The sequence below is a fragment of the Typopeltis vanoorti genome, chromosome 20, assembly GCF_054136105.1.
Source record: "Typopeltis vanoorti isolate ZY-2024b chromosome 20, IOZ_Tvanoo_1.0, whole genome shotgun sequence".
Lineage (NCBI taxonomy): Eukaryota > Metazoa > Arthropoda > Arachnida > Uropygi > Thelyphonidae > Typopeltis > Typopeltis vanoorti.
The window spans coordinates 85781485-85808783 of NC_143568.1; the positions used below are offsets into that span (position 1 = coordinate 85781485).

The 27299-nt window shown below is 33.7% G+C and overlaps 1 protein-coding gene across 1 annotated transcript; it reads left to right on the plus strand.

Moving 5' to 3' along the window:
- The first annotated feature begins 997 nt into the window (after positions 1-997).
- Srr (Serine racemase) lies at positions 998-26566 on the plus strand. The gene is made up of 7 exons (XM_090410342.1): positions 998-1050; positions 6744-6920; positions 7215-7443; positions 9383-9422; positions 11358-11585; positions 12131-12255; positions 24863-26566. The coding sequence occupies exons 2-7, from the start codon at positions 6762-6764 to the stop codon at positions 25048-25050; spliced, it is 969 nt and encodes a 322-aa protein (XP_090266468.1). The 5' UTR covers positions 998-1050; positions 6744-6761; the 3' UTR covers positions 25051-26566.
- The last annotated feature ends 733 nt before the right edge of the window (positions 26567-27299 follow it).

Here is a 27299-nt window from a genome sequence, read left to right on the forward strand (position 1 = left end):
TATTGGCATTGAGAATTTTCATGGTAGCAACAGATACCGTTATAGAAATTGTCAGCAATTATCAGTTTTTAACCTTTTAATTTTAAAATGTAGTTAAAATTAAGAACTTAAAAACTCAACACATATTTTTATGTAAAATTGTGTAATTTGAATATATGTATTAACAGCGCAGCAAAAATTGCAAAACATACAAAAATACACATAGAATAGAATTACAGATACATAAGTTGCCGATTACTGCTTATGAGCTATTATAACTAGAGATGTACAAACTAGAAACATTGCACAATAACAGGAATCATTTAATTTTTAATGGAAAAAGAAATGTATGAAAAAAAAATAATAAACGATTTAAAAGTTTACCTTTCTTTTTTATTTCATTCAGGAGAAATTTCTAAATCTAATACTAACACTTATGTCGATTCATAATAGGCGTTAAGCCGGATACAAGTGCACGCCTGACTTCCTAACTGGCGATGCGCGCTGTATATAAAAAAGAAAATAGTGTAAGGCGCCCCTAACGCACAGTTCGTCTAGTACAGCGTCGACATTAGTCCGAAAGCTTTACCACTAATAAATAATGCTTACATTCAATTCATTTTAATTATTTTAGAACATATAAACTCCATTTGTAATAACATTTGTTTGTAATAAATAAATAATAATAATAAATAATCGACTGCGCCTGTGACAAAGCCAAAAAAAAAAAAAAAAGAGGAAATTGATTCATCTCGAAAGAGAAAAAAAATCATTATTGTGTAAATCTTATAAAATGCGTTATGTAACATGCAAAAGTATTGCATTAGACATAATTAATCAAAAACATTATTCTATTTTTAAAAATCATTATTTATGTAGCTTTATATAAATAAGAATAATGTGATGTACATTTATCCTTGACTTATGTCATACGATAACCTTGAAATCTGATCGTTACTAATCAGTAACTCCGTCTACTTCCTGAATCTAAAGCAAGATAACCCTTAGCTAACTAAGGGTTCCCCTACAGTTCATTAGTTGAGAGTTAGTTTGAGAAAAGACAGCCATAAAGTAAGTATTTTGAATTATTGTTGTATATAAATATGTTGTTAATATGAATCATCTTATTGGCAGCGTGTGCTATTTTTAAGAGGTGAAAAAGTCAGTAATTTTGATAAAGATAAAAGTTCTGCAGTGTTGTGTTTAAAAACAGTAAAATTTAATTGCAAGTAACGAATACTGGTGTTCATTGCACTCCCTTTGATTTATATATGCTCAGTCAAGATTTTTTTATATTTTTTTTAGATCCAATGTTTTATTTATGATCAAAGGGCATTTGATATGACTGCGCTACTGTCTAACTTTTATTATTGCTCTCACATGAATCTATTCTAGGTCATGGTTAGGCCCAAGAGCAGAATAGCATACATTCGGTTAAGCTGAGTCGCTACAGAATTCAAAGTAAGATAGTTGAACGAGAGATAGACATGAGAAATAAAGTATATAACTGTGTTTACGATCGTAGTCCAGATACTTTGAATGAGGACACGTTCTTCGTATGCCGTCATTATTTTATTCCCGCGCGGCAATAGTGTAATCTGCAACGCATTCCATAAATGTCGGAATAAGGTACATCTACCCACTCCTTAGATATCGATCAGCTTATATAATTTATAATCACTTTGAAATATCGTCTCATGCTATCCACTTTATAATTTAATATACAGAATGTTTTGCACATTTTTGAGTGGAGTAAACTGTAGAGAAGGCTAAGTTCGCCCACCTATTAGAAATCCTTCGACACTTCTGCGCATGTCAGAAAAAGAAGAATCCATTCCGATAATAGGGTAATCAGTCCGTATTCTGGGATGAGTTGTTTATTATTACTGGTCGGAAAATTAACTTCTCTTTTATGATTATTGTAGTTAACTATGTTGCTGGTATAACAGTTGGAAAATTTTACCTATAAAGCACGTGATTTCGCATGTTGGCGACTAATTCGTATACGTCCTTCATTTCTTTCTCCCCTTCAGCATGAATTGACTATTCTTGGCAAGACGCCAAGCAGAGACCTACAAATGGTGGGCGATTATGTTGTATTTGGATAGATTTTTGTATAATAATTGGATTTATTGTCGTAATGAGCATAGCATTTATCTGATAGCTTCATTAGATATACAAAGATAATTGTACGATGACACAATAAAAACCGTTCGCAATATAAACTATCTTCTTATTGTGCTATCTTCTATCGAAGGTCAGCGACCATCTTGGCGAACAAACTGTGCTCTTGTGCTAATCTGAGCAGTTGTGCACTGCTCTTTCCTGTCCACGTCTTGATGTTGTCAAACCATGATATTCGTTTTCTTCCTCTAGTTCCTTTGCCACCAATTCTTCTTATCAAAATAGTTTGTAGAAGTTGGTATTTGCTGTTTCTCATGATGTGTCCAAGATATGATGTTTTTCGTTTCTTGATTATTTGTACAAGATGTTTAGCTTTGCCAATGGATTTTAAGACATCTTCATTGGTAAATTTTTCTGTCCATGATATCTTTAGCATTCTTCTGTATAGCCACATCTCAAAGGCTTCGATTTTCTTGATGGTTGTCGCCTTCAATGTCCATGTTTCAACTCCATAGAGCAGAATAGACCACACGTAGCATTTCAGCATTCGGCATCTGACTTCCATGTTTAGGTCTTTATTGCAGAATAGTGTTCTCATTTTCATGAAGGACTGCCGTGCAACTTCAATCCTTGTCTTTATATCTATTTCTGGATCCTACCGTTCATTAAGCCAGCAACCAAGATATTTATATCTTGACACTTGATCAATATTTTTCCCATTGAGTGTCAGTTTCATTGATGAGGCTGGATGTTTGCTGATGATCATGTATTTTGTCTTGTTGATGTTTATATTTATTCCCATTCTTTGGCTTTCTATGTATACTCTGTCAATGAGTTTTTGGAGATCCATAATATTATCTGCAATTAGCACGGTGTCATCTGCATATCGTAGGTTGTTAACAATCTTTCCATTTATTGTGATTCCCTCTGAACATTCTTCCAATGCTTTTTTAAAGATTGCCTCTGCATAAATGTTGAACAGAAGTGGTGAGAGCACCCATCCTTGTCTCACTCCTCTTTTGATGTTAATATCACTGGTGGTAATGTTGTCTAATTGAACGGTAGCTGACTGATTCCAATACAGATTTGTTATTAGTCTTATGTCTTGTTCGTCTAGCCTTATTTGTTGAAGGACTTCTATTAAGTTAGTGTGTCTGACTTTGTCGAATGCTTTTTCAAAACCTATGAAACACATAAAGACAGATTTCTGTTTTTCTATGCATTTTTTATCAATATTTGGGTACAGAAAAGGGCCTCTCTAGTACCAAAACCATTCCGAAAGCCGAATTGTGTTTCACTTAGTTTTATTTTTATTCTATATTTAATAGAGTTTCTTCACTTTTTCTATAAATACGATTCTGAATTACTTTCAAAAATATTTTTAATGTTTGGCTCATTAGACTAATAAGTCGGAAGTCACCACAGGAATTCGCTTTGGATTTCTTTGGGACAGTGATAAATGTAGATTTGAGCCAATCTGATGGAAATTCATCACTTTCATATATTTTATTAAATAGTTTTTCAAGAAGTTTGATGTTATCTGGTTCTATTAATTTTAAAAATTCTGTTTGCACACCATCTGGTCCACTGGCTTTTCCTGTTTTACTTGTTCGTATAGCATTCTCTATTTCGCATTTCATGATTGCTGGTCCTTGAATGTTATCTTTTATATTTATAGGCTTTTGTCTAGTATCATTGAAAAGTTCTGTTACATATTTTATCCAAATCTGTGCTTTATTCTCTTCTTCTAGAACTATTTTTCCATTTTCGTCTCTTAGAGACACTATTTGCTTTTTCCTCAGTTTTCCAGAAATTTCGTTGATTTTCTTATACAGATTGAAATTATCATGTTTCTTCTGAAGCAGTTCAATTTCAGTACATAAATTTTTCATCCAATTTTCCTATAATATAAACTATAGAAAATGCAAATTTCGAGTCAAACGTTCTATGTTTGAAATCAGATTTCTGGTATAATTATTAGGTGTTGGTTGTAATAACTATGATGTGAAAAATTTAGAACTCCTCCGTCACTACCTCCATCACAATATTAAACAGAAACGGACTTAATGCTGACACTTGATGTAAGCCAACTGTTACTTGAAAACTTTCTGTCTATCCCAGACAGGTCCGAACACTTGTCTTCACATTTCTGTACATCTCCCGCATCAACCTGATATTTCTCCAGAACCTTCTTCCCCCTCAGACACCTCCAGACTTCTTGCCTTGGCACTCTATCGTATGCTTGCTCCAGATCAATAAATGTCAGATGTAGCTCCCGTTGTTTCTCTCGAAACTTTTCCATTATCGTTGAAACATTAAAAATTATACAAAGGAAAAACATCGACTAACTTCACCACAGGGAAATACACACAGACACGACAAGCGAAAAATACAAATTGGCGCAAAAAGCTGAAAAAAAAACCCGTTACAATGCAGGTTGGCCAATACGTCACGAAGGGGTTTAAAATGTCAATAACTTTTTTGATTATTGATTTTTTCATTTTGTTTATTTTTTTTTCAAGTAGTCTAAGGAACATTTGGGAACTTAATCATGAAAAAGTTCACAACCCAATAACGACCAAATTCGTGCAATTTTACTTTGAAAATTAGCATTCAATTATTCTACCACAAAGAGCATATCGCACCAATTTTAATGTCTGAAATATGGATTCGTCGCATGATTTTCCAGCAAGAGGGTTCCGTAAGTGACTTCCCACTCTTCGGGAAACACCGTTCAGCCCGGGACAGAAGAAAACATTCAACGGCCTCTTTCTCCGACCCTGCTTCTTTCAAGATGACGATGGTAATGCAGTGACCGTCACTGGGGAACGATATCGGGCCATGATTGGAAATTTTGTACACCCTGTGGTTGAGGACAAACCTGAGATGTAGTTTCAGAAAGATGGAGCAACTGCCCACACTGCTAGAGCCACAATGGAACCCAAAATTATGTTATAAATCTCATCACGTCAAAGTGTGTAACTTTACACACCTTCTAATACTAAATTGACAACTTTATCGTTTCCTATCTATTCAAATCATTCTCTTAATGCTATCTATCAGTAGCATCTCTGATTGCCTGCCTATCTTTGCATCATCAGCAGACAACTGAACACTCCTGTCAAGTTCTTCCCAATAGCATTAATGTATAGCTGAACAACAACGATCCGATGACTGATGTGAACACTACTGGTCACCTTAAATGAGGCATATTTATTCCCCATATATCACTTTCTGATACCTATCCGTCAACTGTATTATCCAAGTTAGTAGTTTATATTCCAATTCTATATCCTCTTAGTAAAGTAGAGCAATATCATGATGCATCCTTTCTCTTTGCCATAATATTATTATATATATGACCTCACTTTAGCGAGTTCATGTAAACTCATATTTTCCCCCTGCAAAGTATGGTTTTTCAACACCTCTTGTATGCAAGTTATTAGTATTTTTTTAAATGCTCACCCCCCCCCCCCACTGCTCCAGAAATGCTAGAGACGGAGCGGTAGTTGAACACATCAGTTTTTCTTGTGCAATGGAATCATCATGGATTCTTTCCATCTCTGAAAGATCCTCCCTGGACTAACATTCAAATTATACAGTCAGGTCAAGGACCTGACCAGATAAGTCGAACATTCCTTTAGCATACACGCTGATATCCCATCTGTTCCTATTGTTGAATATCATTCTCTCTCTCTCTCTTCCCCAATATTGTGATATTTGCATACCATGATTTTAGCGAAGTGAAGGCTCATTATTTGAGCAATCTCATCTACTTCTGATTCAAGCGTACCGTCTGCATTCACTAAAGTTATTCTTCTTTTACTTCTAGCATAACAATAACAACTTCGTCCTGCATAGCCCATTAAATGTTTTTCATACTTCGACATACTCCTCACTTTTCTAGCCTTCTCTTTATATATTTCATCGTCATGTTTTTATGGATCCATTCAGTACCAAACATCTGAGTTTTTCTTCGGCTGTAATTATAATTAAAGCAAATTCATCTCATTGCTTGATGTACTTAACTATTGTTTCCCCTCTTTCTCTTTCATCTGTGGTTTTTTTAGAGATTTTCTGATTATCAGCTCTCTTCAAATAATGAAATACGCTTACACCCTCTCGCTTGATCCTTTCCAAAAAGAATAAGCAGAAATCCATGTCCAGTTGGTGATGATTACTTGTAGATCACACTGATCTTTGATTCAAAAAAGGATGTTATAAACCATTAACGGGTGTCATGGACAACGTTCTGTTGATATCCCAAAACATTTGATCAGATATAGAATAAATAACCCCTTTAAAAGAAGTTTACATTGTTGGTCACAATTTTCTTCGCTATGTAAAACGCAACTAATAAAATTATAATTACTATTATGTATATGATCTTAACGCAGCCCGAGTCTTCATTGCCACAAGTAGCATTTATTAGATATTGCACTTGAGTTTCCGAAGCTTAGTCTGTATAGACGAAAACCTTTGGTCGGAAAGTCGTGGATTCGATTCGCGTCTATTGCCGCTAACTTTAATCAATTAAATAGAATATAATAAAGATAAGTAAAATAATTTAAAATGAAATAATTATATTCAAATATGTATGAATACTAAATGTGACTGGAGTTATTTTACCATCGTTATAGGTGGCATCACTACAAACGATGGGGGACCAGCGCGATGCACCTCTTTATTGTGAAACACCACTAATAGAAAGTCTGCCACTTCAAAAATTAGTCGATCTGCCAGTATATCTGAAACTCGAAAACACACAGCCAGTTGGTTCTTTCAAGTTAAGAGGTATTAGTTGTCTCTGTCAAGAGGTAAGCTAAAATTACTGTTAATAATAATCTACTTTATAGACACTTTACTTCCAGTAATACTGAAAGCGATGCAGGGATCACAGTTTATATACATCACATGTATTTTTGAGAAAGCACGCTGCTCCTTGGTCGAGAGTAGGCACTTTAGATGAGTCATTGCTTGTATATTTCCAATTTTGTTCTTAGAACAGCTAACTTAAATAATAAAAACAATTACGAATTCAAACATTATTATAATTGATTTTAAAATTATATTTACCTTTATTTATCGGATGCTGGTTATTAAATTTATAGGCTATCAGAAATGGCTGCAAAGAAATAATTGCTTCTTCAGGAGGAAATGCAGGAATAGCCGTAGCATACTCGGCTAGAAAATTGGGAATTCCTGCAAAAGTTATTGTACCTAAAAGAACATCTGAAAAGGCAAGAAACAGGATAAGAAATGAAGGAGCTAATCTTGAAATCTACGGTGAAATTTGGAATGAATCTAATGAAAGAGCTTTGATGCTTGCTAAAAATTTAGGTAACACTAATTTGTCAATTCCATTATAATTATTGCCATTGCTTTGTTACATTTTATTTTGTATGCGAAAACAAAATTCTTTATTTACCTTTTAAATGCATACATTTTTATCGTTTATGTAATTAGTGAAATATTTTTGTTGCGATATTCATGAAAAACTTATCGAACTAAAGCAACATGTTTATTTATTTAGTTAGTATGAGTCGACAGTGAGGTGAGGCCCATACGGGCAGGTAGAGCAGGTAGCATCACTAGAAATCTTTTGAAAGCAACATAAACCCATGGGTTGTTGTGAAGTAATTTTTGTCTACAAATTGGCCAATTTCCCTGCATTCTGGATGAAAAACCCGAGTTTCGTTTTCTGTCTCTTTCTTCTCAATAATCTAACTTTCACATCCATACATCGCTAATGGAAAGACCATTGCTTTAGCATGCTAAAGCATTTGCCATATATGGCATGCCACAGACTTTATACTTTATCCTGTCTGTTATCGTATTGTAATTCAGACGAAGGCTTAATTGTTTTAGGAAAAATAAATGAAAATTATCAATGTTCCATTAAAAATTGTTAGTTAGAATGCCGATAATCTTATTTTTTTCTTTTTTTTTCTCATTTTCTTTTATTTTATCTCATTCATTTATAAGAAATGTCAAAATGTGAACAATCTAACTTTGAGTTGTTTTGAATTCTTTTGCCTTAGTTTTTCACTTAAAAATGGTTCGATTTAAATGAAAACTAAAATATATCAATTATTTTTAGTAAAGTTTCCAAATATCACGACCAGGGGCGGCTCGTGCATAGGCAATACGGAACTGCAGCACCCTCAATTTCTCTCGATATATAAATATATTTATTAATTTATTTATATTTGCTTGTAATATTTAATTTTATCATCAACAATCCTATACAATTCTCGTATTTTGTATAAAAAATAATAAAAATCCACTTTGTAGCACTTAGGAGGGCTAGCAGCACTGTGTTTACCACGTGTTATATCGGTACGCACGCAAGCATATGCACGTCATAGTGAGATGCGAGCTATTAGCGTAATGCGGCACTGTCCATCGCGCAGTTCCACTGTTGTTCATATGCAGTTTGCACAAGTAGTAGAGTGTTCGTAGTGCTTATCGTGCTTACTCTGTTTCTTTAAATATTTGGACATTGCAATTAAAGGATTTAATTGTAATGTCCAAAAATTGTAAATCCATTCGTTTAATTACAATTAAAGGAATCGATTTTATTTTTAAGTAATTTTAAATTATACCAAACTGTATAATTTTATCAATAATAAACAATATTTTTTCATTTTTAATTTTTAAAAGAATTTTTTACCATATTTTTGATATTTTATCTAAACACATACACTGTACTTACAGTGTGTATGTATATTTCGAAAGTTGCAGCACCCCCACGATTTCAAGCCACGAGCCGCCACTGATCACGACATTTTAATTATCGTTATTCATGAATGAAATATAACTCCATTCAGCAATAACGTTATTGTTATTTGCACAAACGCGATTGGATAAACACAAACCTAACAATTGCTTATAGCTACCAAACTCAACTAAAATCATTATAAACATCCAACATTACTTCTTTAGTGTTCAATATTTTGAAGGAAGGGAAAAATTGTACCTGCAACCTGTAGGTGGATAACTGAAAGTGTCATTCTTACATCTGTAGTTAACAATTAAAGTGTCGTGTATTTTGCATTTGCTATCACTAAGCTTGATTCAGACGTCAAGATAGATAAATAAATAAGATAGAATGGGGGGGGGGGGTACAAAGGAGCGGTTATAGTACACGAAAATTGCATTTTTGCTGTCACATGACAACACGTTACTCAGAGAAGTCGCTTGAACGCGATACTTAAAAGCTTGATAGGCATATATAGTACTAGATGAATCTTGATTATAATTTTTTTTTCTTTTTCAGATTGTTTCTATGTTCATCCTTTTGACCATCCTACAATATGGTATGTAGTCATATTAATATATATGAAGAGATTATAAAATTTTGCTTGCTAATAATAATTAATATAATCTGGTAATCTAATCATATATTTAATAGGTTATTATTATTATTATTATTATTATTATTATTATTATTATTATTATTATTATTATTAAAAAATAAACCGCATGCATATAAACTCCGAAAAACAAAGCTAATGATATTCAAAAATCCAGAGATCCAACCGACAGAAACTAAATATCTCACAATCCGACATCCATCCTCCTATACACAAGCACTAATCTTAAAACCACAACCATCACGCAGGTGAAAACAACACGCTGTCTCGGACTTCACTTCGATGCTGATCAAAGTTGGAATAGCCATAAAAATTATCTACACAACAAACTCAGGATAATAGCAAGCAAACTGCATCGATTAAAAGACATTGCTATTATTTCTGTGTGTGTGTGTGTGTGTGTGTGTGTGTGTGTGTGTGTGTGTGTGTGTGTGTGTGTGTGTGTGTGTGTGTGTGTGTGTGTGTGTGTGTGTGTGTGTGTGTGTGTGTGTGTGTGTATTAAGCATTAAGTAAAAACATTTTAACATATGCAGTTACATCATACTCATTCTGCACAGGCTATAGATTACAACTTTGCATAATAAAATGGTAAAACTTGATTCTGGGAAAAACACAGCAACGATAGAACACAAAATATTTAAGGTGAAACACCTATGCCACAACAGAATCAATCTATGGAGTAACCAGAACAGCATATCATATAACAAGACCACAATCAACAAACTACATAACATATAAGTATAATAATAATAATAATTATTATCTCTCTCTCTCTCTCTCTCTCTCTCTCTCTCTCTCTCTCTATATATATATATATATATATATATATATATATATATATATATATATATATATATATATATATATATATATATATGATATCGATTTATTATTACAACCATTATTATTAAATTATATGTTGTAGAATATCTGTATTAAATACAGAATATATTAAAATATTGAAGTAAAATACAAACGACAATATGCAAACAGAAAAAAATGATTGAAATATAAATGTGACAGATAAAATGCAGGGAAAAAAAATGTATTGATATAAAATTATTCCATAACCATGATTTTAAAAAGATGATCACTCTTAGCATATTAAATAAATCATTGTAAATATCTGTAAAAATGTAAAATACATTATTATTAATGCGTATTTATGTAACATTATATACTTAACCTTATGGATTGAATATCTGTAGTAAACAGAAAATGTAATAGTAACACATAATTTTATATTTGTAAATATTCTGTACGGTATTCTTGCAACCGCAGCCGTAACGAGGATAAGGTGGTTGGCCCTATGCCTCCCAGTGTGTCCTATGTCTCTAGATGCGTGTGTTCACGGGGCCGGATTGGGACAAAAAATAAACCGAGTTTCCAGATGAAAAAAACTCTATGAGACCGGTTAACTCACCTTTCTTGAAAGAGACCAGATAAAAGTTACTCACGTCACTAACGGGAATCAAACCCAAGTCTTTCCGACCAAAGGGCTTCGTCTATAACTACTGATTTACGGAGGCTCACCTTGAACATATAATAACCTAATGACCATGTTCTCAAGTAAAGATGGAATTTATATTTCTATAAACTTAATATTTTTTTTATATTCGGAATATTCATTCATTTTGTTCTAAAATGTACTTTATGTTAATATATTTCATTATTTTTCACAATAATCGATATGGAGTTATATCTCTTATATCTCCCCAGTTCAAATGCTGTGTGTGCACTTCAGAGTACTTCATCATGCCCCGTTACGCTGATAAACGATTAAATTCATTATGTCAGTAACATTTGGCCTGAATCTAAAATAATGGGATTATTTTCGTATACACTGAACAATTGTATCCATTACTTTCTCTTTTCTAGGGAGGGTCATTCAACTATGATCACCGAAATAGCCAGTCAGCTCGCTTCAAAACCTAGTTGTGTAGTATCATGTGTAGGTGGAGGAGGATTAATGTGTGGAATTTTACGTGGACTGGAAAAAGTTGGATGGGCTGATGTTCCTGTAGTAGCCATGGAAACAGAAGGTGCTGATTGCTTCAACAAGTCAGTAAAAGCAAATCGTTTGATAACACTGCCAAAGCTAACAAGGTAAACAATAGATTACAGAATGAATTTGAAATTTACTGCTCATGATGATATATTCTATAGGATTACCATATTACAATATTCACATTAAAATGAGATTCGTGGTTATTATTCCATACTTTTCTGATTTCTTGTTCTTCCTTTGGGAATAAAAAGATGTTAGTGGATTTTTATTTACTTGTTTTTCCCTATTTTATTAATGTAAAAAAAAAAAAAAAAACAGCGTTATCGCGCCATCTAGTTAGCATTCTGAAATATTTCTGTTCATATCTCATGCGACAGAAATTTATCTAATTTTTAATGTGATAAATTAAACTATGTTAAATTAAATGCGATAAATTATTCTCTCTCCTTGCATTCTTTCGTTATTTATTTTTTTACTGATTATTTTGATAATGCCAAATAAAGATGTTTAGGCTAGAAAAAAATAGGAATACTGTATAGAAGTTCTGTGACTAAATCTGAATAAATATATTTTTCTTTACGTAGATAAATTACCTGCATGATACGTTGATATTATTCAAAGAATTTATTCCTTTCTATCTTAGCGTTGCTACTTGTTTAGGATCAGTAGTTGTTTGTGAACGATTGATGCAATACAAGGATGAACGCCCAGTAATATCAGAAGTTATTCATGACAGGGAAGCGATTAATGCGTGCCTCAGATTTGCAAGTAAGATTTTTTTTATTGAATTTAAAATTTACTATATCGATGTACTGGTTGTGATTAATATAATTTTGCTCTTTTTATTTAAGCGAAGTTTGAAGATTTTCTGAAAATAGCAGATCAGAACAAATTGATATCATGACAAAAGAATTTGTTCTGACATATGACTGCTACGAAAACCAACTGTAATCAAGGGGGAAGGAAAACTGTTATCACGCGATATCGAATGATCTCTGTTACGTTGACCATTACTTCGCAAACAATCCTCAGCACTTGGGATGCCTAAGATGAAAATCTATTGGTTTATCAAACAACTGGCAAACAATTAGCGAAAATGAAAAGGAAATAACTAAAGAAGAATTAGAAATCAGCCTGAAAGAAACGAAACTCACCTGGAGAAGATAAGCTAGGTTCAGAACTATACAAATACGCAGGAACAAGATTCAAAGAAAGACTCTTATCCCCCAAATAGAATGGAAAAAAGCAATTGTGATTCCTATCTTTAAAAAAGGTAATAGAGATGACCCTAAAAACTATAGAGGTATGAGTATATTAAATTCCTGTTACAAAATATATAGCAGAATCTTAAATAGCAAACTAATGAAATATTCCGAAAACTTTATTTTAGAAGTACAGAAAAGGACGATCATGTATAGACTCGGCCTTTCGCCTAAAATTAATAATAGAGAAAAGAAGAGAATACAATTTAGAAACACATATTGCATTTGTTGACTTTGAAAAAGCATTTGACAAAGTTAAAAGAAACATTATTTAACATATTCAAAGAAAGACAAATACCAAATAATATCCTAAAAGCTATCACAAGCATATATGAAAATAATCAAATACAAATAAGATTAAATCACGAGCTATCATATACGAGAAAGATAAACCAAAGGGTCCGACAGGGATGTCCCCCTCTCAGCAACTCTTTTTAATATCTACTTAAATGAAATAATAATAAAATGGAATAAAAATTTACATCAAGGAATTAAACTTTCTCCTACAGTAAACTTAAACACTCTCCTCTTTGCCGACGACCAAATAATAATTACAAATTCTGAAGATAACTTACAGAAAGCTATTTTAGATCTAAATGAGATAGCCAAAGATTATGGTATGATAATATCAACAGAAAAATCAAAAACTATGGCATTTAAAGGACAAGATCCAGCAAGAACTAAAATAGTAATAGATAGCAAGATCTTAGAACAGGTGAATTCATTTAACTACCTAGGATGTACGATCACATATGAAAATGAAAAAGATAAACGTAAAAATTGCAAAATATTTAAAAATAACAGGTGTAATTAACTCTATATTTAAACCAAACCTAGTTCAAAAACAAACCAGATTAAAAGTATACAATACATTAGCCCTACCAGTCTTATTGTATGGAAGTGAAATCTGGACAATAAAAAAAAGACAAACAAAGATTAATAACAGCTGAAATGAAGTTTATGAGAAAAACTGCAAAGTATACTCTGTTTGATCACAAAAGAAATGAAGAAATTATGAAAGAATTAAATCAGGAATTAGTAATAGAAAAAAATAAAAAATATAAACATAAATGGATGGAATACGTTCAAAGAATGAAAACAGAAAGATCACCAAAACAAGCCTTAAGTACAAGCCATTAGGAAAAAGAAAACCAGAAAGTCCTTTTAAGAGATTCAACGATGACTTCTAAGGCCGGAACAGGCGCCATGCTAGGCCTAACTCCTTGATACGCATGATGATGATGATGATGATTGGTTTTTAGCATATCGACTACTATTCATGAATGCATTCAGGGATAATGATATATAACGGACAGGAGAGCAGCACACGTATGCTTACTGGATACATTTTCTCAATGGTTAGTCTGTAATTATTTTCTCTGAAGAATGGGCGAGATATATAGCAGTTCGTAAGCAAAAATGCTTGTATGTCTTGTAAAAAAATCCTCATTTTTAGGAGGCGTTGAAAAGTAAACTCATCTGTCGTATCTGATGACGTGGTAAGTTTGTTCAAAAGGTTTATTTGTTGTCTATATATTCTTTGACTGTCTCCGGTAAGCCAGAGATTCTGGTCAGTGCAGAGCTTCTGTAGTACCTTTATAAAGCTTTCTGCTGAAGGCAAGTTAACCGCTTTCATAGAGAAGAGGGTTTATCATCTAGCAAAACCAGTCAGAAGAATGCACACAATTTGCAGGACATAATACATTAGACTCATAGCTTTAGATAGCTGCAGCATAAGTCAGTTCAAACTGGATTAATTGGTTGGTTTTACGGAATTAAAAAAAAAAATAATATTCTTGGCAATAGTCACCCTAGGGTCGAATTGTACAGTGCAGTCTCTTGTTCTCTGTATCGGTACGATTATTATTATTATTATTATTATTATTATTATTATTATTATTATTATTATTATTATTATTATTATTATTATTCGCATAATTGATACAATCAAAACAAGATATCATGTAAACAAAAATTTGACTGGTGATACAGAACAATTCAGATTCTACCCAAAAATCTAAGAATAGTCCATCAGGCAGCGTCGAAAATATGGACTGTTGCAAGTAATGCTGTTTTTTGTAGGTCATATGGGGTCACTTCGTTGATATTTAATTGCTGTAAATAGTTGGTATAACTTTTTTAAAGTTGCACCAAGTACACCGATAACTACTGGAATGACTTTGGTGTGTTTAAGCCACAGTCGGCCAACTTCGATTGGCAGATCTCGATATTTAGTAATTTTTTCCATTTCGTTATTGTTAATGTTGTTATCACTGGGTACTGCGATATCAATAATCCAAACCTGTCGATGTTCGATAATTGTGATGTCAGGTCTAGTGTGTTCCAAATGCCTATCAGTCTATATTCTAAAGTCGCAGAGAATTTTTGTTGTTTCGTTTTCCAATACAGTCTCTATTTTATGCTGCCACCAGTCATCAGAAGTAGGAACGGCATATTTTTTTGCATATATGCCAATGAATTCTTTTGGCCACTTGATCATGGCGGTATTTATAGTCAGTTTGAGCTATTTTGCTGCAGGCACTGATTGGATATTCTACAGTCTCATCTTTCTGATCGCATAATCTGCATTTGCTGTTATTACTGAGGTTGAAAATTTTTGCTCTGTTCTTGAGCTGCTAGAATAAATCCTTCTGTTTCTTTTTTAATGTATCCGTGTTGTAGCCATTGCCATGTCTTGTTGACGTCAATTTTGTCCTCAGTATCTCGAAGAAATTGGCCATGCAAGGGTTTATTTGTCCAGTGCACATATCGGATATTTTGTTGTTCTTTTTGTAATCGGATTAGTTTTCTGTTGTTTTTAGAAGGCCCTTTTGTGTAATTGCTTGAAGCATTGGCTCAGAGTTATTGCCGATGTAATTTCTTAAACCAATTTCTTCTTCTTCCACAGTTTGTCTCACTTGCAGCAGACCACGTCCCCCTATTCTCCTCGGTAGGTACAACCGGTCAACATCACTTCGTGGATGTAATGCATGATGCATTGTCATTAGTTTTCTCGTTTTGCCGTCTAGTTTGTCCAGGTCTTCTTTTGTCCAATTTATTATTACAGCTGTGTATGGGATCACTGGTATAGCACGAGCATTCATTGCTCTAATTGTGTTTAATCCATTTAGTTTTGTTTTCAGAATATTTCTTAACTATTTTAATGTATTCTGATGCTGCCTGTTGTTTAACTTTCGAGTGGAGAATATCATTGGCTTCTAATGTTCCTAGGTATTTATAGTATTCGTCACCTGAAATTGCTTTTATATATTTCTCTTGATCAAAATTAACACTGTTGGTGTCATTAATTTTCCCTCGTTCAGTAGATAAATTTGCGCATTTATCTAAATCAAATTCCATTTTGATTTCCTGACTGAAAATACTAACTGTGTTCAATAAAGAATCTATTTGCTGGGCTGATTTTCCATATAACTTCAAGTCATCCATTTACAAATGGGAAATTTTAATATTACATTTAGGAATTTCATATCCAAGTTTTGTTTTCTTCAGAATCATAGACAAAGGTATCAAAGAAATGTTGAAGAGCAATGGTGACAAGGAATCACCTTGGAAATTCCACGTTTAATGCTGATATCTCCAAATCGTTTATTATTCACCATTAAAGTTCTTTTCCATGATTTCATAGCAGCAACCAGAAACGAACATGTTTTTGCTAATTCCAAATATTTTTAGTGATTTTAGGATCCAAGAGTGTGGGAGGGAATCGAATGCTTCCTTGTAGTCCATCTATGCCATGTTTAAATTAGTGTTTCGTCTTTTTGAGTTTCTGAGAATCATTTTCTTAATAAGGATCTGGTGTTTTGTTCCTCTAGATTTTTGAAAATTGCCTTTTTGTTCAACCGGATAAATCTGATTATCTGATAAATAGTGGTATATGCAATTTGCTATGATTGCAGTGAACAGCTTTAATATAGTTGGTAGGAATGTTATTGGACGATAGCTACTTGGGTCTGCATCCTTATCCTTATCTTTCATGAAGAGAAAAGTGCACCAAGATATCACCCAATCTTCCACTGAGCCTGACTGCAACAAATAATTAAATTGTTCTGCCATTCGATTATGTAGACTGGTTTGATGTTTTAACCAAAATCCATGTAGTTCATCTTTGCCAGGGTCACTCCAGTTTTTTAATTTTCAAGCTTGAGCACTGACCTTTTCTTTAGTGATAATTACATTTTGCATTTGTTTTTTGTTTAATTTCTGATTCTATTTCCTTAATCCATGAGGCACCTTTACTGTGTTCAGTAGGATTACCCCAGATTGACTTCCAAAATTTGAGTGTTTCTTCTTTTCCGAGTGAATGATGGTTTGCATTTGTATTTCTCTGGAGAGACTGAAAGAACTGACTTTGGTTCTGTCAAATTAATTGCATATTTTTCGCATATTGGTTTATTCTTGCTTCATATCTTTTAATTTTCTGTGCAGTCGCTGTAATTCTTTGTTTTAGCTCTTCTGTAACTTCAGCAATTGTTTTGTTGGCCAAATTATATGTGTTAATCAGTTTGTTTTCGATATTATTTTTCAGCCGTCCTTCTTTAAAAAATTCTTTAAGTTACTTAGATCAGCTCGAAGCCTGTTGACCTTTCGTTCTAACCGGAGTTTCCATTGTGCAGATTGCTTCATTCTCGGCTTTTGCTCTTTCCGTTTGCAACCAAGCTTCACTGAAATGATATAGGCTGTGCTGTATAGAAGCTGATTTGTTTCCTTTATATACTGTTAGATATGATGGTTTCAATTACAGCATTTGAGTCTAAGAGGAGCTGTTTTAGCTTAGATTGTTGTAAAGCTTTTAATAGTAGTAGTCTTATACGGTCATTTGTGGAGTTCATATGTTCCAATATACCTGACTTCATTTTACGCTGCCCTTCTGTCAAAACATTCTGAGGTATGTCGTCAGTTTGATGTTCACTGAGTTGAATTCGAACGTTTGATAGAGCTACCTCCTGATGATTTTCTGTTACTGGAGTTGGTTTATTACGTATCTCTTGCAGCTCAAGTTCAGTAAATATTTTGTTACGGAAAATGAAATTCTTTTGGTCCATAAGTCTTTGTTCTGTTATTGCAGATTCTGGGAATTTTTGTTTCCAAATTAAATGCATACGCTTTTTAAAATCTCGTTTTTCTGGTGTTGATCTGTAAAAACATTTCATAATTATTTCTCTGTTATTATTATTATTATTATTATTATTATTATTATTATTATTATTATTATTAGTTCTCATCCAAGTGCATGTAATGTACGTATCACATGTAAACCAAAGTATTTAATGTATGTATTATATGTAAAGTAAGTATGATATGTATACAAATGTAAGTAATGTATCATATGTAAACAAATGTAAGTAATGTATCATATGTAAACAAATGTAAGTAATGTATCATATGTAATCAATTGTATGTAATAACTGTAACAAAAGTATGCAATATAGAGTGATTATATCCATTGATATTGTATATATAGAGTGTAAAATTGCAAAGAAACATCTGTAATAATTATCATTATGAATATTATAATAATATATGTAGTAAACAGCTATTGTTATTATTATTATTTAAAAAAAAACTTGAAGTACGAGAAAGTATTTGTTATGCATAATTGTCTTCATATAATGTATGTAATTTATCTTAGAAATAATAATAAAAAAAAAAAATTATTATTATTATTATTATTATTATTATTGTTGTTGTTGTTGTTGTTGTTGTTATTTTATTCAAATAATTGGTACAATCAAAACAAGATATCATATAAACAAAAATTTGACTGTTGATACAGAACAATTCAGATTCTACCCAGAATCTAAGAATCCGTCAGGTAGCGTTGTAAAATATCGTCTGTTCCAAATAATGCTGTTTTTTTTTAGTTCATATGGGATCACTTCGTTGATGTTTAATTGCTGTAAATAGTTGGTATAACTTCTTTGAAGTTGCAACAAGTGCACCGATAACTATTGGAATGACTTTGATGTGTTTAGGCCACAGTCGGACAACTTTGATTGCCAGATCTCGATATTTAGTAATTTTTTCCAGTTCTTTGTTGTTGATTTTTTATCACTGGGTACTGTGATATCAATAATCCAAACCTGTCGATGTTCGATAATTGTGATGTCAGGTCTAGTGTGTTCCAAATGCCTATCAGTCTATATTCTAAAGTCGCAGAGAATTTTTGTTGTTTCATTTTCCAATACAGTTTCTATTTTATGCTGCCACCAGTCATCAGAAGTAGGAACGGCATATTTTTTGCATACATGTCAATGAATTATTTTGGCCACTTGATCATGGCGGTATTTATAGTCAGTTTGAGCTATTTCGCTACAGGCACTGATTGGATATTCTACAGTCTCATCTTTCTGATCGTATAATCTGCATTTGCTGTTATTATTGAAGTTGAAAATTTTTGCTTTGATTGCATTAGCTTGTAATGCCTGTTCTTGAGCTGCTAGAATAAATCCTTCTGTTTCTTTTTTAATGTATCCGTGTTGTAGCCGTTGCCATGTCTTGTTGACGTCAATTTTGTCCTCAGTATCTCGAAGAAATTGGCCATGCAAGGGTTTATTTTTCCAGTGCACATATCGGATATTTTGTTGTTCTTTTTGTAATCGGATTGGTTTCCTGTTGCTTTTAGAAGGCCCTCTTGTGTAATTGCTTGAAGCATTGGCTCAGAGCTATTGTCGATGTAACTTCTTAAACTAATTTCTTCTTCTTCTACAGTCTGTCTCACTTGCAGCAGACCCCGTCCCCCTATTCTCCTCGGTCCACCTATTCCCCTCGTGTGATGTTGACAACCCGTCAACATCACTTCGTGGATGTAATGCATGATGCATTGTCATTAGTTTTCTAGTTTTGTGGTCCAGTTTGTCCAAGTCTTCTTTTGTCCAATCTATTAAGCTAGCTGTGTATCGGATCACTGGTATAGCCCAAGAATTCATTGCTCTAATTGTGCTTAATCCATTTAGTTTTGTTTTCAGAATGTTTCTAGCTCTTTTGGTGTATTCTGATGCTGCCTGTTGTGTTAACTTTCGAGTGGAAAATATCATTGGCTTCTAATATTCCTAGGTATTTATAGTATTCGTCAGCTGAAATTGCTTTTATATATTTCTCTTGATCAAAATTAACACTGTTGGTGTCATTAATTTTCCCTCGTTTAGTAGATAAATTTGCGCATTTATCTAAACCAAATTCCATTTTGATGTCCTGACTGAAAATACTAACTGTGTTCAATAAAGAATCTATTTGCTGGGCTGATTTTCCATATAACTTCAAGTCATCCATTTACAAATGGGAAATTTTAATATTACATTTAGGAATTTCATATCCAAGTTTTGTTTTCTTCAGAATCATAGAGAAAGGTATCAAAGAAATGTTGAAGAGCAATGGTGACAAGGAATCACCTTGGAAAATTCCATGTTTAATGCTGATATCTCCAAATCGTTTATTATTCACCATTAAAGTTGTTTTCCATGATTTCATAGCAGCAACCAGAAACGAACATATGTTTTTGCTAATTCCAAATATTTTTAGTGATTTTAGGATCCAAGAGTGTGGGAGGGAATTGAATGCTTCCTTGTAGTCTACCTTCCATGTTTAAATTAGTGTTTCGTCTTTTGGAGTTTCTGAGAATCATTTTATTAATAAATAAGGATCGGTCTTTTGTTTCTCGAGATTTTTGTAAACTGCCTTTTTGTTCAACCGGATAAATCTGATTATCTGATAAATAGTGGTATATGCAATTTGCTATGATTCAGTGAACATAAGCACGATAAGCATAAGCATAGTTTGTAAGCATGTTATTGGACAATAGTTACTTGGATCCCTTATCCTTATCTTTCATGAAGAGAAAATTGCGCCCAGATATCATCCAATCTTCCACTGAAACTGACTGCAACAAATAATTAAATTGTTCTGCCATTCAATCATGTAGACTAGTTAAATGCTTTAACCAAAATCCATGTAGTTCGTCTTTGCCAGGCGCACTCCAGTTTTTTTTAATTTTCAAGCTTGAGCACTGACCATTTCTTTAGTGATAATTACATTTTGCATTTGTTTTTGTTTAATTTCTGACTTTATTTCCTTAATCCATGAGGCATCTTTATTGTGTTCAATAGGAGTATCCCAGATTGACTTCCAAAATTTGAGTGTTTCTTCTTTTCTTGGTGAAGGATGGTTTGCATTTGTATTTCTCTGGAGAGACTGAAAGAACTGAGGTTGGTTCTGTCGAAATTGCATATTTTGTATATATTGGTTTATTCTTGCTCATATCTTTTAATTTTCTATGCAGTCGCTGTTATTCTTTGTTTTAGATCTTCGGTAACTTCAGCAATTGTTTTGTTGACCAAATTATATGTGTTAATCAGTTTGTTTTTGATGTTATTATTTTTCAGCCATCCTTTAAAACTCTTTAAGTTGCTTCGATCAGCTCCAAATTTTATTGACCTTTTGTTCTAACGGGATTTTCCATGGTGCAGATTGTTTTTTCCTCGGCTTTTGCTCTTTCGGTTTGGAAGAAAGCTTCACTGAAATTATATAGGCTGTGCTGTATAGGAGCTAATTTGTTTCCTTTATACTGTACTGTTGGTTGTGATGGTTTCAATTACAGCATTTGCATCTTAGAGGAGCTGTTTTAGCTTAGATTTTTGTAAAGTTTAGATTTGTAAATCTTTTAGCTTAGATTTGTAATGGTGGTAGTCTTATACGGTCATGTATGCAGTTCATATGTTCCAATATCCTTGCCTTAATTTTACACTGCCCTTCTGTCAAAACATTTGATGTATGTCGTCAACTTGATGTTTACTGATTTGAATTCCAAAGTTTGATATAGCTACCTCCTGATGGTTTGCTGTTACTGGAGTTGTTGGATTATTATTATTATTATCATCATCATCATCATCATCATCATCTTTGACTGGCAAATGAGTCTAATTCGAGACTTATCAAAAGACCTAAAAATCGACTGAATATCGTCGTAAAATGTGAGATATACCTATTTTGGAGATAAGACATATATGATGCTCTTTAAGTTCCTATGACTGGAACTATTATTGCCGTTTTGTTCCAAAGTCGTTGAATTTCCATCTCCAGTTCTCTACACTTGATCAATTTTAATGCACTTTTTCTTCTGCTCTGCTATTCCCTGGTACTGCCACATCAGTAGACCATTTTATTATGACGATTTTGTAGTGACTGTTGTCAAGCCATAATTTTTCAACATCAGAAAACGCTTTCTGAAGAGATAATGAAGAAGCGTTGCCAAGACACAGTGATATAACAAACTCTAGGAAGCTGTGATTAACAATTTTGCTATTGGCTTTGTTACTTTACAACTGATTCTATTCAGAGAACAGACGGTTTTCAACTTACACACTTGAATAGTAATGTGTTTTACATTCACACACATACACGCACAGAGTAATTAGTATTATTGCATTAGGGGCAATTTCGTTGTACATGAACGCTATTGCTCCATCAAAGATTGTCATATCCCTTCGATTCTGGGCTAAATAAAGAAGGTAGCTAGGTAGTGACAGTTTTGATGTATGTGCAAAGGTGCGCATTACAGTTATATAATAGGTGAACTTTTAATTTAAGTGACTTTGAGCGAGGCACGACAGTTCACCAGCGCTAGAAGTAACCAATAAAAATAATATGGAAATACGATGTCCTTCTGAGTTGTTTAAAAACTGTGTCTAAAGTTTATTAAGAATGGTCAAACAATAGGAAAATCTGGCAATCGTCAATTTAATGTTAGTCTTACATCAGAATCTCTGAAGTGAAAGTCCAAAGAAGGATTGAAAAATGAACACAGTCTAATAGTTCATATAGTTCTAATAATCAATTAGTATAGTCTAATAGTTCATATAGTTCTAATAATCAATTAGTATAGTCTAATAGTTCATAATAGTGTCGGCCTCGTTGGCTGAATGATTAGCATATCCGATCATATGAACTATTAGCACAAATTATAATAGTTCATATAGTCTAATAGTTCATCAGTCTTCAGTGTAGTTGGCTGAATAGCGCGCATCTTCTCTTCAGCCAGCAGGCTACGAGTTCGAATCCCTCTGTGAGTATGGATCTTTGTGATTGTCTTTAGGTAGGAGATGAATTTCATTGTCCAGTGTGAGACCACTTACCTCCTTACTGGAGGCCTGAATTGTCTTGAGACAGTTCCATGTTTGGTTTCTAGAGCAGGGTTTCTTGTCTACGTAAAAAAATGCATAAAATCCTTAGCCCACCCATAGCGCAAATGTACTATACGTTTACAAGTAAATCTTTCATGGGTGGGAGCCATATATGTGTGTGTGTGTGTTTCTGATGTAGCTCAATATGCAGAGTGTGATCGAGTTTGCATGGGATCAGGATTTTAGTGGAATGCTCTTAGCACCTTGAAGTCATTGCCCTGATAAGTTCTGGTTTTAATAACAAGCATTTATAGCACGGTAGATATGGTGCTTGCTTTCGTAGTGCTAGACCCCATTAGAAAGACCATTATGGATTCGAATGGATTTTTTTCCACCCAGCTTGTGTTAGTTGCTAAGCAGGTTTTTTTTCCCCCACAGAAACCCGCGTTTTTAACCCCACAACTCAAAAACGTTTAGCCATCCTTGATAAACTTAGGCTTAGCTATCAACCAACCATTGCTTGGCCTTCCACAAACTCTGCTAACTTCTTGTATTATTAATTTCTTTAGTTTTTATTTTTATAAAAACATCGATTACACTAACATAGATAAAACGATAGAAGAATATCAGCACCTTAAAAATAAGCCATAGTTCAGTTCAAGAAAAAAGAAAGATAAATGGTTGTAAATAATGTATAGTGGACAGCACTAAGTGAATGACACAAACCTTTTTAAGCTTCATAATCATACTACCATCAAGGAATATGGACTTCTCTTATCTAATATCTCTTCTATAAAAAATAAATAAATAAATCTTCTAATGCCTTTTAATCCCCTATAGGGAATAGGCAAGACCTATTTCCGATTGAGCCCTATCTAACTTTTTGGAGAGTGAGGGGGAAGTTCAGTCTCCACTAGTAGCCAGAGACATCTGGCCCAAGACTGTCGCTAATTATAAATGGCGTCTGGTGAAGAGGGGAAGACAAGTGCTGCCATTTCTCAGTCCCTACTCCTAACAATATATGTATTATTTGAACTAGAACAAGAAAACCAGAGTTGCCAGGAGCAAAAAAAAAAAAAAAAATGCTTACCAGGACAAGGACTAACTAACTCAAGAACAGGTCAAAAAAGACTTAGATAAAATGTAGTTAACTCACGATTAAATTCGTGACTGAGTACTGCTTTTGTCTTGCAACCTCGTGTTATGGATGCCCACTCCACTTCCACAGAGTTACGCTTTTCTGTGTGTCTTGTTGTACTGAAATTGAAATGTTTATAATATTCTGAAATTTTAAAAAATTCTGTAATCTCTTTTAATATTTCATATTCGATATTTATAAAATCCAAGTGCATTATTGTGGATCCTGCCCATAACAAAGTTAATTCGTTCGTTTATAATTATAATTATAAATTGTGTTAAAAGTGCAATTAATGCACATAATGTGACTTCATTTCAGCAATAAACAGTTATGGCTAAAGGAGTTCCGCCTATTCCCTGTGAGAAATAAAAGCGTAGAGGATTTATTTATTTTATTTACTTTTATAATAGTAAAAAGTAAATCCAAAATGTACTGAATTTTGGACTAAATAAAAACTGAGCTCAAAGTTCTGAGATTGCACAAAAGAGATCAAAAAAAAAAAAAGTTGGCCAAGTTCAGGGAAACGAAGAATACCCATTACTTCAGCTGACGAAGAGTTTTTTTAAGTATTTTAAAAGGCATGAGTCATTTTTCAGTTCATAGTAAGTTCATTAGCAGGTAATTCCCTGGTTGCTATTTCGTAATTCAAAGTGTTTATTATGTGGACGTCTGCTATATCTCTGTATGTTACTTTTTATTCTGTCTTTCAATTATTTAAAGAAGTAGTAAAGAAAGAAACACTAAAAAGTGTGTTTTCGTATTTACGTTAATTTCTGTTGATGCTATTTATGTTGTTTCTAGACTGCAATTTGACTTCTTGTTTTTTCTTTTTTTTTCAGATGATCATCTCATGCTAGTAGAACCAGCATGTGGTGCAGCACTTGCAGCACTCTACAGCGGAACTGTCAGCAAATTAATAAAAGAAGGAAAAATTAAAGGTTCTGGACCTGTTGTGGTCATTGTTTGTGGAGGAAGTACAATAGATCTGTCCATGTTAGAAATGTGGAAACAGCAATTTGATTTATAATATCACATATTTAAAATTTAAGTTTCTTTAATCCATGTTATCTTTATCAATTAATATTTGCAGCTTAATAAAACCATATAAAGGATAAAAAACAAAAAATCTTGCCAAAGTGTTATTAGTTCTTTACTAAGAGAAAAGAAATAAATCTAAAATAGTTCATAAAAACAGTATTTATTTTCCCTCAGAATATGAAGAGTACACTGCTAGGAAAGAAGTCAATGGATAACCACATAGGCGAGGTGCATCGTGCAGTGTAACAACGAGTCACGTGTTTGTAACCGGTATAAACTGGAGGAATATGATGCTCCAAGTCAGTGCAACTGCGTATGGGTGAAACGGCTGCGAGAAGGGAATTGACGGAGTTAGAAACAGGCGTTGTTATAGAATGCTATGTTGCAGGCCTAACTGTTCATCAAATTGTTCTCAAATTGGGCCACCCACAGGTCAACAATCAGTGATACCATACTGAGATGGAAGCGCAGGAAGCCAATTGCAAGTACTGTACTACCCGCAGTAGACGACCAACTACACTCACCAAAAGTGACCATAGGGTGCTACGAAGGACAATATGTAAAAACCGCCATTTGTCGGCTGACACGCTAAAGGTGGAGTTCTTGGCATTGACTGGAACAGGAATCTGCACAAAAACATTCAGAACCGAGGATCAACATGGGGTTTCCATGGTAGGACCGCAATATGCAAGCCTCACATTACCCGAACGAACATCCAGCGTTATCTTCCTTGGTGCAAAGTGGAACGTAGGACGTGAAAGTTGTGTTATGGAACGACAAATCATGCCACACCCTCTACCGAGCAGATGGACGGATGTGGGTGTGGCGGAAACCCGGTGAACGTCTCTTACTAGAGTGCGTAACCCCAACTATAAAATTCGGAGATGGTGGCGTAATGGTAAGGTCCTGTTTTTTCTGGTTTGGTCTCAGACCTCTGTTTGCAGTGCCACGAACATTGTACTCCTAGAAGTATCTGAACATTCTGAGCAATGTAATCATTCCTACATTGTGATGTTTCTAAGGAAGTGACTATTGTCTCTTTCAGCAAGACAATACACCATGTCATAAGGCTGCTGCTGTAACTATGTAGTTTGTGGACATGGACCTTCACCACATTTGACTGGCCTTCACAGAGCCCTAATCTCAACCGTTTGAATATCTATGAGATAACCTGGAGTGTCGGGTGAGGTAAAGGGACGTCTACACCATAACACTCCATGACTTCATTACATGCTTACAGGAAGAGCGGTCCAAAGTTCCCATTGATCGCTATTGTACGCTTGTGGCAAATATGCCCCGTAGGATTGCTGCAGTCATCGCAATGAAATGTCCTACATTTCATTAGTATATCGCCATTTATCCATGGATTACTGTCTGTTTGTCGACTAGCTTTCTTGCTTTTTTGTATATTTCTGTTAACTTTAGTTAGAAATTCTCATATAATGCTATAGGATCATTTATTTTAAGTAGGCAATTCCAGTCTGTATTTTTTACAGGGTTGTAGATAATTTTCTTTAATATGATCGAGTATTGTTAACTTTTGTAGTGGTGAGAGGGAGATGTAGGTAACGTAATAAAACGAAGTTGAGACAAAGTAGTGATCTGAAATTTTGACGTTAATTACTGATGATGTATATGAATGGATGGGAGCCTGTATGTTCATATGATTAATGCATGGTTGTGTTAGTGAAATGTTGAGTATTTCGTTTCTTCTTGGGGAGCTAATGGATTTATGTTGTATAGTGACTTAGTATATCAAGGTATGTGTTAGTGGTTGAAGAATCGTGGTGAAGAGTATTTATAATAATGTCTCCTATTAAGATGAGCCTATGTGTTGTACGGGGTTTGATGAAGCTTAGCCACGTTTCTAACTCATGCAGAATGCTGAGTGGATTATAATCTATTTTACGTTTTTTAAGGAGTTCTGTATATTATGTTTATTATGTATTTGATGCTAGGTTTGTCGCTATTTCTGATTTCCAAAATTAGTGTTTCCGCGTGTTCGAAGTGAGTTTGTTTTTCAGTCACATTGTATTTTCTTTGATAAATGTCACGATCCACCTCCTCTTGTTTGGTCTACATAAGTTGTAGGTTTGGTAATTATTAATGTTGTATGCGTAAATTTCTGTGTCGTTTATTGCAACTTCGGTCAGTATTAGCGCATCTATGTTTGTCAAGGTGTAGTTGAGCAGTGTTATCAGTGTAAGCCAGTTTTTTTTTATACTTCTTATGTTTGTG